The sequence below is a fragment of the Carya illinoinensis genome, chromosome 1 (assembly GCF_018687715.1).
Source record: "Carya illinoinensis cultivar Pawnee chromosome 1, C.illinoinensisPawnee_v1, whole genome shotgun sequence".
In the NCBI taxonomy this organism is placed as follows: domain Eukaryota; kingdom Viridiplantae; phylum Streptophyta; class Magnoliopsida; order Fagales; family Juglandaceae; genus Carya; species Carya illinoinensis.
The window spans coordinates 20,651,934-20,665,024 of record NC_056752.1 but is presented as its reverse complement, the minus strand read 5'-3'; the positions used below and the strand labels follow the sequence as shown (position 1 = coordinate 20,665,024).

Here is a 13,091-nt window from a genome sequence, read left to right as displayed (position 1 = left end):
GGGGTTGGAGTTTCGTCGGGATGGAAGGCTGTGACGGAGCTACAGTTTTGCCAGGCTAGAGTGCAACAGAGGTGTGGCGCAAGTATTCAATTTCACTGAAGAGGAAAATGGGCTCGTTTCGCTGAATTGGGTGTTTTATTTTGTAATCGTGTGTAACGTGGTTCATGTGTTTTAGATGTAGACGACTTACATGTCAAGCTCCTATTTGTTGCCTTTGAGTGAGGGAGAATGACGTAGCTGCCCAGAAGAGGAACTGTTAGATTAAATAGGTTAATTCAAAATGATCCATTTAATTAAACGTTTCAGACCCTAAAATGCTAACATAATCTGTATAAATAATAGATGATATGACAGGACTTATATAACTCATTTAATAATTAAGTTTTATTAAGTTAACTTAAAGTGGACTCAATTGTTTTTAATATGACACAAACCGCATGACCCATTAAGGAGAATTTTCGATAGTGAGTTAAATTGAGATGAAAATTGAATAATATATTATTAGAATATAATTTTTTAAAATTATTTATGTTTTGAGATTTGAAAATCTTAAATTATTTATTGTGTTTTATTTAAAAATTTGAGGAAGTTATAATAATTAAATGAGATGAGTTGAGATAGTTTTAAATTCAAAGAAATCTTTAATAATTAACTTTTAATTAGTTAACCACTCAATTCTTTTTAACTAGTTTCAACTTATTTAAACCATTTCATATAAATTGGTTAAGTTTGCTCGTATATTTATTTTGATCCAATCAACATAATTTCTTATATACACGATCATGATCAACTATATAAATTATTCACAATTACAACAAAGTTCATGATTAAATATTTTATGCTCAATACCCAAACTAATAATATATAAGAAAATTAATCTTTACACAAAATAAAATTACATATTACAAAAAAGTTTAATACTTTTTGAGTATTAAGTAGTCAAATACTAATATTAATAATAAACACTTATAAAATTTGAAAATATAATCTATTCATATTATACTTGTTGATTGCAGGTTTCACACCAGCACCTAACCAATTTATTAATCATGGCCTATTAAATCAATCTATTTTGACTTAAACCTATTTATATAAAATTCAAACCCGCTTATTTTATGTCATATTTAGGGGGGAGTTCGGTCCGGTTCGGTTCGGTCCGGAGAGGTTTTGTGGACCGGACCGAACCTATTCGGTCCAGGGTTTTCTCACCCTGGACCGGACCGAACTCCCTCAGGACCGGTTCGGTCCGGTCCTATTCGGTCCGGTCCGGTCCGGTCGGTCCATTCGGTCCAAGGTTGACCTTTTTTTTTTTTTTTATCTAATGACATTTTTTTAATACTTATGTAATTATATTGTAATATATTTAATATATATATATAGTATACTATTATATATATATTAGTAATATGCTAATACTATTAGTCTATTAGTAATAATACTATAACTAATAACTATATGTAATAATAACTATACTATAACTAATAACTATATGTAATAATAGTTATAGTGATAACTATATATGTAACTATATGTAATACTAATAACTAATACTATTAGTCTATTAGTACTAATAACTATACTAGTATTAATAACTATACTAGTACTAATACTATAACTAATAACTATATGTAATGATAGTAATACTATATGTAATACTATATTAAATAATAGTAATACTCTTATTACTAATACTCTATGTAGTTATAGTGATTTAATACATATTATAACTATAGTCTATATTAGACTATTAATATTTTTTTATACCATATATAATTATATAATTAATTATATACAACTATTATATAAATAATATATATAAATATATTTTTTTTTTAATTTCTATTCGGTCCGGTTCGGTCCGGTCCGGGGTGAAAAGCTCCCGGACCGGGACCGGACCGAATCCTCTCGGTCCCTTAAAAATTGGACCGGACCGGACCGGTCCCAATTCGGTCCGGTTCGGTTCGGTCCAAACAGTGCCGGTCCGGTCGGTTTTGCCGGTCCGGACCGGCCGATACTCACCCCTAGTCATATTCGTGTTGAATTTATAAGTCATATTGTATATTGCCAACCTTAGTTGACATGTCTAGAATCAACATGAGAAAAGTTCCTAGTTGGTTAGGTGAAAACCCAGTTTTAACACTAGCCACTAGAATTTTGCCACATAGGACATGCAATAAATCTCCATCTACACTCACATGCACTAGATTCCTTCTTTATTTTCCATCTATTCCCCCTCTTCTCTCTCTTTCTCCCAAGAAAGTTTGGGCTTAAGTCGGTTCCTCTGCATACACCACACACCGTGACATGGCAAAATCGGTCTGACTGCCATGTCACAGTTCCTCACTTAAGCCGGCTCGTTTACCCATTCCCCCTCCCCCCAACACGAAATCGTCTCTGAGACCCATTCCTTCTCTTTCGAAACCAGACCCGTTCTCCATTCCTGTTTCCTCTCTTCCGAAACCAGACCCATTCTTCTCCTCCATTCCCTTTTCCTCTCTTCCGAAATCAAACCCATTCTCCTCCTCCATTCTCATTTCCTTTCTTCCGAAACCAGACCCATTCTCCTCCTCCATTCCCATTTCCTCTCTTCCGAAACCAGATCCATTCTCCTCCTCCATTCCCGTTTCCTCTCTTCCGTTTCCTAACCCATTCTCCTCCTCCATTCCTATTTCCTCTCTTCCGAAACCAGATCCTCTCACTTCCAAATCGTGGCAGAAAACCCCGTTGGCGCAAGATCTTCTACTCCACTCCATGGCAGTAAGAGAGGCCCTTTCTCACTCTGGATTTGTGTTGGATTTGTGTTCTCATGGGTTATGTGTTGGATTTGTGTTCTTTAAGGATTTGTGTTGGATTTGTTTTCTTGTAAAATTTGTGTTGGATTTGTGTTCTCGTTGGTTTTTGTTAGGTTTGTTATGTATTTGCTCTTGTAGGATTTGTGTTGGATTTGTGTTCTTGTAGGTTTTTGTTAGGTTTGTTATGTATTTGTTCTCGTGGGTGGGACTGGGGGCATCTGGAATATGAATTTTGGAATTGTTTTTCTTTTTTTTTCTAGGTTATTGATGCTATAAATATGTATTGATGCTATAACTATAATTACCTTCAATACTTTGTTACATTGGGTAATTACTATAATTGTTTTTTGAAATATATAATTACTATAGATTTAATGGATGAAGCTTCCATAATTTCCTTGTGGAACTGGGGAAAGAAAAAAGAATAGAACCTTCTTACAAATTTATACTGTTGTGCAAATGTTTTAAGCTGTGAAGTTTATAAATTGATTGTAAATGGGATAAGGAAGTTATCTTTGCTACTGAACTGCAATTTGGTTTTTTCATTCAATGGAAATGTGATTAATTTTGATGCTTAAGGCTGCCCTAGTCTGTCTCTTTGACCAAGATGCTCAATAAAATATGGCCAAGAGGCTCTTTGTGAATTATGATTGATCTATGAAAGATCCTACTGTGATATTGAACCTTTGAAAACTAAGAAGGAGGCCTCATGGAAAGTTATGGTGGATTCTAAATCGGGTGTGCTTGAAAATGTTGTGTTGAAAAGTGTGGTATTGCCTTGAAAATGTTGTCTATAGTTGCTCTTGGATTTTACCCGACTTTGATTAATAATGTTGGAAGTTTGTTTTTACTTTATTGATGCTCAGACATTGATATGGTTAGATGGTTTCTGAGGTTGTTGAATTAACTGTTAAAAGTTGGATTTTGGTGTTCAAAAGTGTGGTATTGTTGTTGAAAATGTTCCATGAGTGCTAGCTAGTACTAGGCCGTTCATTCACATATAGAAACCCAAGTGCTTATATATCATGTGGAACATCATGCAGAATTAATATTAATCTTGATAATTACTAACTACTTTTACATGTTCAATTGATCATGAATGATTCAAAACGAGTATCTATATATATATATATATATTATTCCATTTTAATCAACATCATGAGTGTAGGTAGCTATGTTGCAACATCAAACTACAGAAATTAATGCCCATGCATATGGAATAGTGAGTTGGGGAGGTCGGGATCGAAGCTTCATGCATCTCTTACATATTACATTTAAAATCTTATGGACACAAGATTCATATACACATCATGATACCTCTATATATCTAATGTATACCTCTAGTTTATATGTGCGTATCTAGCATTGATCAAAATTATATTAAAGCTAGCTTATATATAATTATATAATTAGGTGTGTTAACTACTCCGCAACTTATCTACGTGACTTTTATATTTAAAAATTATATTTTTTTTACTTTAATTTGAAAATACTGTTGTAGTAACAGTTTAAAGTAGATAAAAAAATCATAAATTTTTAATGCTTAATCATAAATCATGACTTATGATCATATATATATATATAGTTCTTATATCATTTTCATTAACAAAAGCTTGATCCAGCTTGGACTAAACATGCATGCATGCAGTTAATGATATTTCATATATATAGCTACGTATGACTATTAATTAATTCTGAACAATATTTATGGTATTTTGATTGATTAATTATTGAGTGGAGTTGAAAATGTTGTCTATAGTTGCTCGATTTTACACTTGCATCATGCATGCCATGGTTTATAAAAAGTCACCTCATTTACACAACTTGTTGGAACATCACATTATGGTCACTGGATTCTAATATGGATGAACTGCTTTAACATTTTTTTGACTGTTTGAGTTAGATAAGCGATGGCTTCGAACGTATCATTATGTATAGTTGATGATTTTTTGGAATCACCAACATGTTGGTGTGGCTTGAAAGCCCCATTAAAGACCTTCCAAACTAACAAAAATCCTGAAAAATTTTTTTACGCATGCCTGAAATACAACACGGTAAAACATTGACATTCTGAATAAGTTTTGTATTACACTCCAACTAGTCATACTTTACTTACATCTATCAAATATACCTTTTGTACTGTAGGGAGAAGCAAAGTGCCAATTCTTCATATAGGCAGATATACTTCAACTAGTAGAGGATAAAATTCGCTCAAGAGATAATGCAATGAGAAAAAGGGAGGACAATATATTGTTGCGCAAATATGAAGTTCAGAAAAAAGAAGATAAACTAGGTGAAAAAAAGAATGTTCTTTACAAGCAAGAGGAAAAAATTGGGAAGCAATCGTAGAGAATAGATGTGCATGCATCTTTTTGTGTATGTATTGGATGTTATCAATTGTAATAATTTCTTGTTGGCTTGGACCATAAATGTATTTGGTGGAAGTTAGTTGTAAATGGATAGTTGGGATTTAATATGACGCTTTATATTTTGAACATGACCCAATGTATTTTAACTGTATTTGGTTGTAAACTTTTGGTATGTAAAATGGATAGTTCTTGGATATTGCTTGATATTCACCTCATTTAGAACCTTATTACAATTTACCTGAATTCAAATAACCATATAAGTTTCAACCTAATATGACAAATTAATTAACTAACAAATCGCTTTAAATTACAACTTGATATGACAAATTATAAAGAAATATATGATAAATCAATTCAAACAAATATCACTAGCATCAATATAGAAATTTCGCTCATTTCTTACAAAGTAGAAATATCCAAAATAAAAAGTGACATACATCTGAATCGTACAAAATTCAAGTCAAATTACATCAATACCCCCAACGTACAAAATTCAAGAAAAATTACATCAATACCCCCAACCTCCAAATTCAAGTCAAATTACATCAATGCTCCCAACCCCCAAATTCAAGTCAAATTACATCAATATCCCCAACGTACAAAATTCAAGTCAAATTACATCAATACCCCAACGTACAAAATTTGAGTCAAATTACATCAATACCCCCAACCCCCCAATTCAAGTCAAATTACATCAATACCCACAACCCCCAAATTACAGCCCAAAATACTCCCAAAATTACATCAAATTACTTCACAAGTCTCAAAATATTTCGAGTTACATAAATACCCCCAACTCATGCATCAAATTACATCACATTACATCAAAATTATGATAAATACTTGCTAGTAGCTACAACATCAGTTCTCCTCATTTTCCGATGGCGTTGAGTTTGTGAACGTGCTGCACTGTGTTAGAACAACAAAATCATCCTTGCTTCCACTGTGTACCTAAAAAAATCGATAGTTATGAGATAGACAAACCCATTACAAAAGAATCAAAAATCAGTGAGAAGCTAAAAAATTCTAAATCATCATTGTGTAAATGTATTACCTGATCAGTTATTGGAGCTTTTGTGACCTCTGAATCATGTGATGCTTCATCAAATATTTTCTTGCAAGTCTAAATAAATTTTAAATAAAAAAATTTAAAATTTATTAGAAACAAATATACATGTAAACAAATGCATTATCTAATTACCAATGAACAAAAATCGCTTACCGGTTTCTTCTTTCGCTTTGTTGTAGCCTTCTTCAAAGGCGGAACCTTCCTTTTCGTTGGCGGTCTCCCTTTCTCTCGAACAACGTGCGGGTTTAAGATTTTCTTACCCTTGGTGGGGGCTGTAGTCACTTTTATCTTGCTTGAACCGGACTCAAGTGTTAATCCTTTAAATTTAATCTTGAACTCATCCAAGTGGCACATGAATGCATCAACATGGTCATCACTTGGGCATACACGAGTTGCTAATTTTAGACATCGTTTAACTACGAACTCATACCTCTGTGAGTCTGCATTCTGCCACAAGTCGTCATAGCTACTTTTTACCACCGTATATCTCCTCTTTAAGTCCTTCCTCCAGCGATCCAAGATGTACTTATCTGGCAATGCATGAATCTTATTCATCTGGCAAACATTCAATGCATGCCTACAGAGAATTCCTCTCATCTCAAATAATACACATGTGCATTTAACATCAACTTTCTCCTCGTTAAAGTAAACTGTGTACTTTACGCTCTTGACATGGTCATCATCAGTGGTAATTTCATCCAACACATCATAAGTGGAAATGCAACCCTCCTTGCTTATAAGTATGCAGTTACATAAAATCATTCCACACACCTCTCGTTGAACCTCCTTAAATTTTGCGTTCATATACACAGCTTGAAATTGCTTCTCAATGTGGAATGCGAATGAACATGGGATGGTTTGGCTTGCGGAGTTGAAATCAGCTGTCTTCTTGACCTCCACCTTCTTCCTGAGCGCATTGTCAAATTGATCGACCAATTCTTTCAACGTCATACCAGCATACACAAGCACATCGAAGAAAGTATTCATGCTTTTAGACCTCTGTGTTATGCTCATGCCACCCCAAAATACTCCCTTAAGGTACACCGGTACCCAGAATGCCCTCTCATTGTACAACCCTTGCAGCCATGGATTATCCCCAAGATCATACTTCTGAATAAGTTGCCCCCACTTATGCTCAAACTCTCACATGTCTGTGAATCATATAGGGCACTCTAGATGGTCTTTAACCCTGTGTTGAAGGTAGCATGAGATCCCAATTTCTCTGGTAGTTTTTGCATTATATGCCATAGACAATATCTATGACGAGTGTCTGAGAATTCCAATGCAATAGCAGCCTTCATTGCTCGATATTGATTTGTTATAATCGCTTTTGGAGCCCGACCATCCATGCACTCCAACCATGCTCGAAACAACCGCACAAAAGTACTCGTATCCTCGCTTGAAATCAACCCAGCCCCTAACAATATAGACTGCTCATGATGATTTACACCAACAAAAGGAGCAAACGACATACCATACCTATTTGTTAGGTATGTCGTATTGAAGGTGATAGCATCTCCGAAATACTCCTACGCCCCTCTACTACTTGTGTTAGCCCATAACACATTTCTAAGTCTCAACTCCTCATCCATATCAATCACATAGACAAAACTATTATTTTGCAACCTCATCCTCTTGAAGTACTCAGTAAGTGCTTCGCCACCCCTTTTACCCAATCTTAATTGTGTGGTTTTGTCAATAAAATTTCGACAATCTTTTTCTTGAAAATCAGGATTCTTGAACCCACCAACATCAACAACAAGAACCCTAAAATTCTTATTCACTCGAATGCCTGCTATGTCATTCAAGTCAAGCATCCTCTCACTGTATTCGTCTAAATACTTGTGTGACCTAAAGAATCTAGACTTTTGTGGGCTGACCATATTATGATTATGAGCATTCTCTACAGTGGTCACCACCCAAGTACCCTTCACCAAGTTAGCATTGATCTTTGCCTTACAATCTGTTTTAATAGTTGGTCGCGGCCTTGACATATTACTATCCCTCGGTTGGTACTTTCCACCATGCACACACCAATTGTCAAATACTTTATCCTTCCATTTGCCTCTCTCTTCGTCCTTTGTGTTATCACACCAAAACCTTCTTGCTTCGCATATCGCTTATAATAGGCCATTAGCTCATTATAAGTGGCAAACTCCATACCAGGTTTTGGCTCCTCCTCAACTCAATCTTTATCAGAGTTTTCTTGATTTATCTCCTCGGCCTCTGTCTCTACGTCTAATAAAGTATCTGAAAAATAAAATGTCCGAATAAATTGTTGACTTACAATCTTGGTCAAATTTATATTACCCTCCAAGTAATACGGTATTTCTATGAAAATACAAAGCAACCTCAAAAAATAATGTACCTCCAACATTACTTACAGTCTCTGCATTACTTGAATCATTTCCGGTGCTTCTCAATTTCTCTCCGATACTCGATGGAGGGCATGAATTTGATGGGGGCTTTAATCATGTATGATGTTAGAACAAGTAACGATGCACGTAAGGCAAAAGAAAAGATGGTAGACAGGAATCTATCTTGCTCGTTTGTTGGACATGGCCCGAATCCTCTATATTACTCAACAGAGGGTAAAACGTTGCTGGGATAGGTGGCATTAGTGGTAACTGTAATTAGGCATAATTTAGAATGGGTAAAAACATAAATAAAAAAAGGGGCTTTAAATACTGCACCTAACTCGTTTCTTGAACATGCCCCGACTCCTCTGCATTACTCGACGAAAGGGCAGATGAACGTTGTTGGAATAAGTGGCATAGGTGGAGGCTGTAATCACAAACTCATATTAGAACGGGTAACACCCAATAAAAAAAATCAAATTAATCAAATTTGTACCTGGCTCGTTTCTTAAACATGTCCTGACTCCTTCGCCTCGGTACTCGACGGCGGAGAGATAAAATTAGTTGGAATAGGTGGCATTGCTGGGGGCTGCAAACAGGCACAATTAAGTATATGGCGCATGAATGCACGTAAGTAAAGAAAAGGAATTTTAGGAAAATTCCTACTTGGATTGCTTGTTGAAGACGGCCAGACTCCTTCGCATTAGTCGACAGAGGATAGATGAACGTAGTTGTAGAATGTGGCATTGTTGGGGGCTGCAATCAGGAATAATATTATAAATATGTAACAATGCACGTAAGGAAAAAAATATCTGTGGTGAGTAAAATTCCTACTTGGATCACTTGTTGAAGACGGGCCCGACTCCTTCGCATTAGTCGACAGAGGATAGATGAACACAGTTGGAAAAGATGGCATTGGTTGGGGCTGCAATCAGGAACAATATTATAAATATGTAACAATGTACGTAAGGAAAAAAAAAATATCTATGGCGAGTAAAATTCCTACTTGGATCACTTGTTGAAGACAGCCCGACTCCTTCGCATTAGTCAACGGAGGATAGATGAACACTGTTAAAAAATGTGGCATTGGTGGGGCTGCAATCAGGAACAATGTTAGAATATGTAACAATGCACGTAAGGAAGAAAAATACAAGGTTAGAAAATTTCCTACTTGTCTTGACTCTTCCGCACTATTCGACGAAGGATAGATGAACATTGTTGGAAGCGGTGGCATTGGTGGCGGCTGTAACCAGACACAATGTTAAAATAGGTAATAGACAACTTAAGGAAAAATTATTTGAAAGTTTAGAAAGCTATGTACGTACTTGGCTAGTTTGTTCAACACGACCCAACTCCTCGACATTACTCGACGGAGGGTAGATGAACGTTGTTGGAAATTGTGGCATTGGTTGGGACTGCAATTAGGAACAATATTATAATACGTAACAATTAACACATTGGAAAAAAATTGAAAGTTTAGAAACCAACGTACTTGGCTACCCCATGCGTATGTATATGAATTCATATATACATTTGGATGCATTATAAATGGCGGGCAATAAGCATTTCTTGGACCATAATATCCCTACAATTCACAAAAAAAAAAAAAAAACAAGATAAATTACAAGAACTAGTTGAAATCGAGACACCTTCCTTTGTTGAATGACAACGTATCATACCTGAGTTGGTGGAATTGGTGTAGAGGGCTTGGCTTTGCTTTTATCTTCGTCTTTGTCCATCACATTATTGAGAATGAGACGTACAATCCCTTGGGTGAATTAATTAAGAAACAATCGTCTCTTGTCTCTCAAGTTTTAAACATCAAATTCTGCAAATATTTTACCAAACAATGATCTAGCAATCAACATTTCAAAAAAAAAAAAAAAAGGATTCTTTTCTATATTTGAAGTCTAGCTTTAACTATAAAAATTTCTAAATTGTTCTTCATACGGATCCATAATGAAACGGATATGTGCTCCCCTTTTAATACAATTAAATCTTTGGGATAAAGTGAACAAGAAAAAAAAAAAAGACTAATAGATCTAAAAAGGAGAGCAAAGTCTCATCTATTGAAGCATTGAACTAAATTAACTTCCAACAATACATGATCCAAATGGTTCTCCACACGAGGACAAACAAATTACTCAATTTTTACATAACCCCATGCTAGTTTTAACAGATTAAACCAAGGCAGTAGCTGAGTTTCCTATGCTACCAACAAAACCATCAACAAACAATATTAGTGAACCACAAATATTGTAAGATTCTCAAGTCAGTTTTTTGTTAAATTTATTTATCATATTACCCAATCTTTACATAACCCCATGCTAATTTTAACAGATTAAACCAAGGTAGTAGATGAGTTTCCTATGCTACCAACAAAACCATCAACAAACAATATTAGTGAACCACAAATATTGCAAGATTCTCAAGTCAGTTTTTTGTTAAATTTATTTCTTAAATTACCCAATCTTTACATAACCCCATGCTAATTTTACAAATTAAACTAAGGCAGCAGCTGAGTTTCCTATGCTACCAACAAAACCATCAACAAACAATATTAGTGAATCACAAATATTGCAAGATTCTTAAGTCAGTTTTTTGTTAAATTTATTTCTAAAAATGACAATAACTTGAAAAGTAAAATTTTTTCCATGGAATAAAAACATAGTTGCAGAACCCAAACTATCAACTATCACCACATCCATAAATCCATACCATAGTTGCAGAAACCAAAATGGGTTACCTTGCAAATGCCTTTAAACAAACACTGGGCAGACGACAGATTTTGACATGAAGAAATCCTTTCAGCAGGTACCTTCTCCGGGAGCCCTTCTTCGCACAGTACCTATTTGCAGAATCTTGAACCGTGGGGGTTAACTTGGAGGGATGGAGGCGTGAACTGAAAATGTATTTGAAAAGAGAAACTGAGATACGATGCTTATGGGACAGGGGAAAGGGGGAAAGGGAAACTGTATCTGAAAAGAGAAAAAAAAATTTACTGTACACGAAAAAAAATAAAATTAAAAGCCATGTGGGCGGTGTGTGGTGTGGGCGGAAGTCTGGGCTTAAGTGTAGACTTACTTCTTTCTCCCTCCCCAACCCTGCTGCAACTTTTCCCCCTCTCTCTAAAATACATTCTCTCTCTAAAATACACTCTCCTTACTCCTCTGCAGGCCGAGCAACCTCATAATTAGAATTGAGAAGTACAGGAAAGAGACACTCATATTGGTTTTCTAAAGATGAGTAGATATGCAATTGCAACAATGCAATGCTCTTACATAGACTTGCCACCATATTTAAGAGGGCAATAATGACGAAAAATATCGAGAAAACATAAATAAATTAAGCACAAAATTCAGCATAAGGTGTTGAAGAAATAGGAAAATTAATAATCACCTACCTTACAAATATTTCCATGCCAAAGAAGAATTGAATAAACTACCGCAAGGAACCCCCCTTGACAAAATGAAATCACTCTGAGACTCATCCAAACATTTTAAAACACAAACCTCGATTTCCGAATGCATAAAATGCCTCCTGAAATGTTTTCATTGCCTTGCTTGGAAATAATCAAATGCCAGATCGGCAATGCTGAGCATGTACTTTTAATTCCTTCGAGATTCGGCTTCATCCCTTCTGTAAATACAAGAGTTTGGTTAGGATTAGGTGATTAAAATGATATAATTTATCCTATTATTGTGTTCGTAATTTTAGATGAATGTAAAATATTTAGTGACTTTATCTGTAACAATATTAAGTTTATTTAAAAGTCATAGAAGTTGTTTAGATAAGTCTTTTATGTGAAAATCGAGTCTATAAGGATGTGCACTTATCCAAACTGAATAGAAATTAGTTAATGCATAGAAGAGTTATCGTGAAGTGTCAGCAATCCGTTAAGAAACATCTTTGTAACATATTCTATCTGTCAGCAAAGTCCTACCTCAATTGGAACTCTTTCAAGACTTTATATTTAAAGGGATTTGGTTTCATAACTCTTCAAGGAGTTTTAGTCAAGGATTATTGAGAGGATATTCTGTGTGCTTAAGAGAGAAAATTCACTTGAGAATTTTCTTCTTATTTTTCATCTCTCATTGAGTATGATTGTGCTTTAAGTTTGGAGGATCCTTAATTGGATTTTAGGCACTGGAATTTCAAGAGAAAAGATAATATTTAAATAGTATTAGAGGTTCTGACTATTATCGAGGTAGAGACAAACGAGTTGTTTGTCGGGTCAAGTAAGAAAGTCAATTAATAAAGGTTTTGTAATTGAGAGCTTACTTGTAAAGTGATTTTCAAATAATAAAATTATTTTTTCTGGGTTTGGCTCCACATGGTTTTATCTTTAAAGAGACATTTAAATTATTTTCATTTGTAACCAATCATTATGTTATGCAAATTTATTTATTTACTTAAAGTATTTAATTGATTAAATAATCACAAGATTAAGATTTAACCAATTTGTTCGAGTGAATTGATATACAGTTTTGGGAATACATAGTGG

The 13,091-nt window shown here is 34.7% G+C and overlaps 1 protein-coding gene and 1 long non-coding RNA gene across 2 annotated transcripts; one reads left to right on the top strand and one right to left on the bottom strand.

Annotated features, from left to right (window-relative positions):
• Positions 1-2,397: 2,397 nt before the first annotated feature.
• LOC122302111 lies at positions 2,398-5,287 on the top strand. Its single transcript, XR_006240358.1, has 2 exons — positions 2,398-2,757; positions 4,938-5,287. It is a non-coding gene; the product is annotated as an uncharacterized LOC122302111 (long non-coding RNA).
• Positions 5,288-6,022: 735 nt separating this feature from the next.
• LOC122318609 (protein FAR-RED IMPAIRED RESPONSE 1-like) lies at positions 6,023-8,224 on the bottom strand. The gene is made up of 5 exons (XM_043136175.1): positions 7,777-8,224; positions 7,590-7,660; positions 6,384-7,340; positions 6,216-6,284; positions 6,023-6,112 (listed from the first exon to the last, which is right to left on the bottom strand). Exons 1-5 carry the CDS (start codon positions 8,222-8,224, stop codon positions 6,023-6,025), a joined length of 1,635 nt encoding a protein of 544 aa, XP_042992109.1.
• Positions 8,225-13,091: the final 4,867 nt, after the last annotated feature.